This window comes from Bison bison, unplaced genomic scaffold, assembly GCF_000754665.1.
Source record: "Bison bison bison isolate TAMUID 2011002044 unplaced genomic scaffold, Bison_UMD1.0 scf7180017858625, whole genome shotgun sequence".
NCBI lineage: Eukaryota > Metazoa > Chordata > Mammalia > Artiodactyla > Bovidae > Bison > Bison bison.
The window spans coordinates 32273-33991 of NW_011489197.1; the positions used below are offsets into that span (position 1 = coordinate 32273).

Consider the following 1719-nt stretch of genomic DNA (forward strand, 5'->3'; position numbering starts at 1 on the left):
CCAGACAGTAACATCTGACGTTGAAGCTGCTCGGTCTATGATACTTTGATGTGGTGGCCTGAGGTGGCCTGAGACACAGGATAAAGTACATACTGGACTCAGCCTCCTACACCAATGTTCTAGAACTCTGGAGAAATATCCTTAGGGTCCTCTTGTGTTCCCAGGGCCTGATCTGGCCCCTCCTGGCCTCTGCCCAGCCCCAGTACCCAAGCCCTTTCTTCCTAATGTAACCTTTGGCACTAGGAACTAGCTTTAGCTGCAGCCACAGAGCCAGAAGTGTGAGACTTGCCCGCTGTCAGCTCAGAGGATTTCCTCATTTCCCTTGAGATGTTCTCTTGTCCTCTTGAAGGTTCACAGAGGTATTGTGTAGCTTCAAATATGTGAGCATCTTCCAAGTTACCCAATTCTAAAGCACAATTTTCAACTCCTACTGTGGAAAAGGGAGTGGCAGGTGGTTTTACCAGGGTCGGTCACATCCCGGCCATGCTCGTTTGCATGCTCTCCACTGATACTGTCACTTGTGGCTTTGCACCTAGGTCATGGCCTGTCCCAGAGGCAAGACAGGAGCCCCTGGGCTGTCTGCACTTACTCAGACAATTGGGAAGGGAGCACAGGGCTGGAAAAGTGGCAGAGGCAGATGCTTACCTGTCCCCAGACCAGTTCCCCAACACCGACAAACAGGCACCAGAGCCACTGCTCCGTGGACAGTGGGGAACAGCTGAAGGGCTTTCCACCGAACTGGACGATGACAATCTGTGGGAGAGGGGTGGGCAAGAGGTGGCCCCAGCCAGCCCCTCTAGCCCTCGGGTCCCCCCTGCCTGTGGGCCCAGCTCAGGGAGTCAGAGGGCCTCCTGATTCACCCAGATAGACAGGCCATTCATGGGAGAATTCCTTTCTCCAGGCTCCTTCCCTTCATCTCCCCCTCAGCCAGTGCTTAAAAAAAAGCTTCCCAGACCAGCTGACCACAGGCTGTGGGTGTCGTGCCAGTTGGGCTCAGGGCCTTGCTTATTGCCAGGAGCCTGCTGACCCTGGTGCCCTGGACCATCCTCTTTCCAGCATGCAGGTGTGGCTTGGCTGTGCTAGCCAAGTCCCCAGCTTCTGTGGACATGGTGTCTGAATGTGCTAGGTGCTGGACACTCCAATGGGCCTCCTTCAGCCTCATCACTGCTCCATGGGAGGTGGCCTCTTCCCAAGGGCGAGCTTTCCAACTCCAGACCAACTGGTCCTGAGCTTGCACTCCAACTCCCTCTGTACCTGGACTCTCACCCTCCAGGCCAGTGTCCTCCTGCTTTAACTACCCGGGGCCAGGTCTTAGACCATGAGGTAGACAGCCATACACCCCAGAGCCCAGAAATTATTCATACCATCAGACCCTCAGCCTGCTCCCCCAACGTCATAGGTCCTGCCTCCGTTCCCCACTCTCCCTCTGCCTCCCGAGAAGCCTGGGTGCTTCCCCAGGTGTTCCCATGGTGTGGCAGGCCTTCCTCTGAAAACTGCAAGAAAAAAAAAACTGGCCTATTGGCCTCACTCTGCCTCACATTTTCTATCAGTATGCCCTGATTTTGAATGCTCAGCACCTCCTGGAGAGCTGAGTGACCAGCCTGGCACAGGGAGAATCACCACAGGAAACTTCTGGAGCTAGGGTGGCCTCTTGCCAAGGAATCGAGTGCTAGATATGGGAGTGGCAAACCTGTGAGAAAACCTGTGAGGTCAGCTCTG

At 55.1% G+C, this 1719-nt stretch overlaps 1 protein-coding gene across 1 annotated transcript in view; it reads right to left on the reverse strand.

The window, feature by feature from the left end:
* The window catches only part of LOC104979906 (plasma membrane calcium-transporting ATPase 3-like), a gene marked incomplete at both ends in the record, with an annotated part of 9068 nt that overhangs the window by 2593 nt on the left and 4756 nt on the right, over positions 1–1719 (reverse strand). The window contains one exon of the mRNA XM_010828460.1: positions 646–753. Coding sequence (XP_010826762.1) covers positions 646–753 — 108 coding nt within the window. The remainder of the gene's footprint in view (positions 1–645; positions 754–1719) is intronic.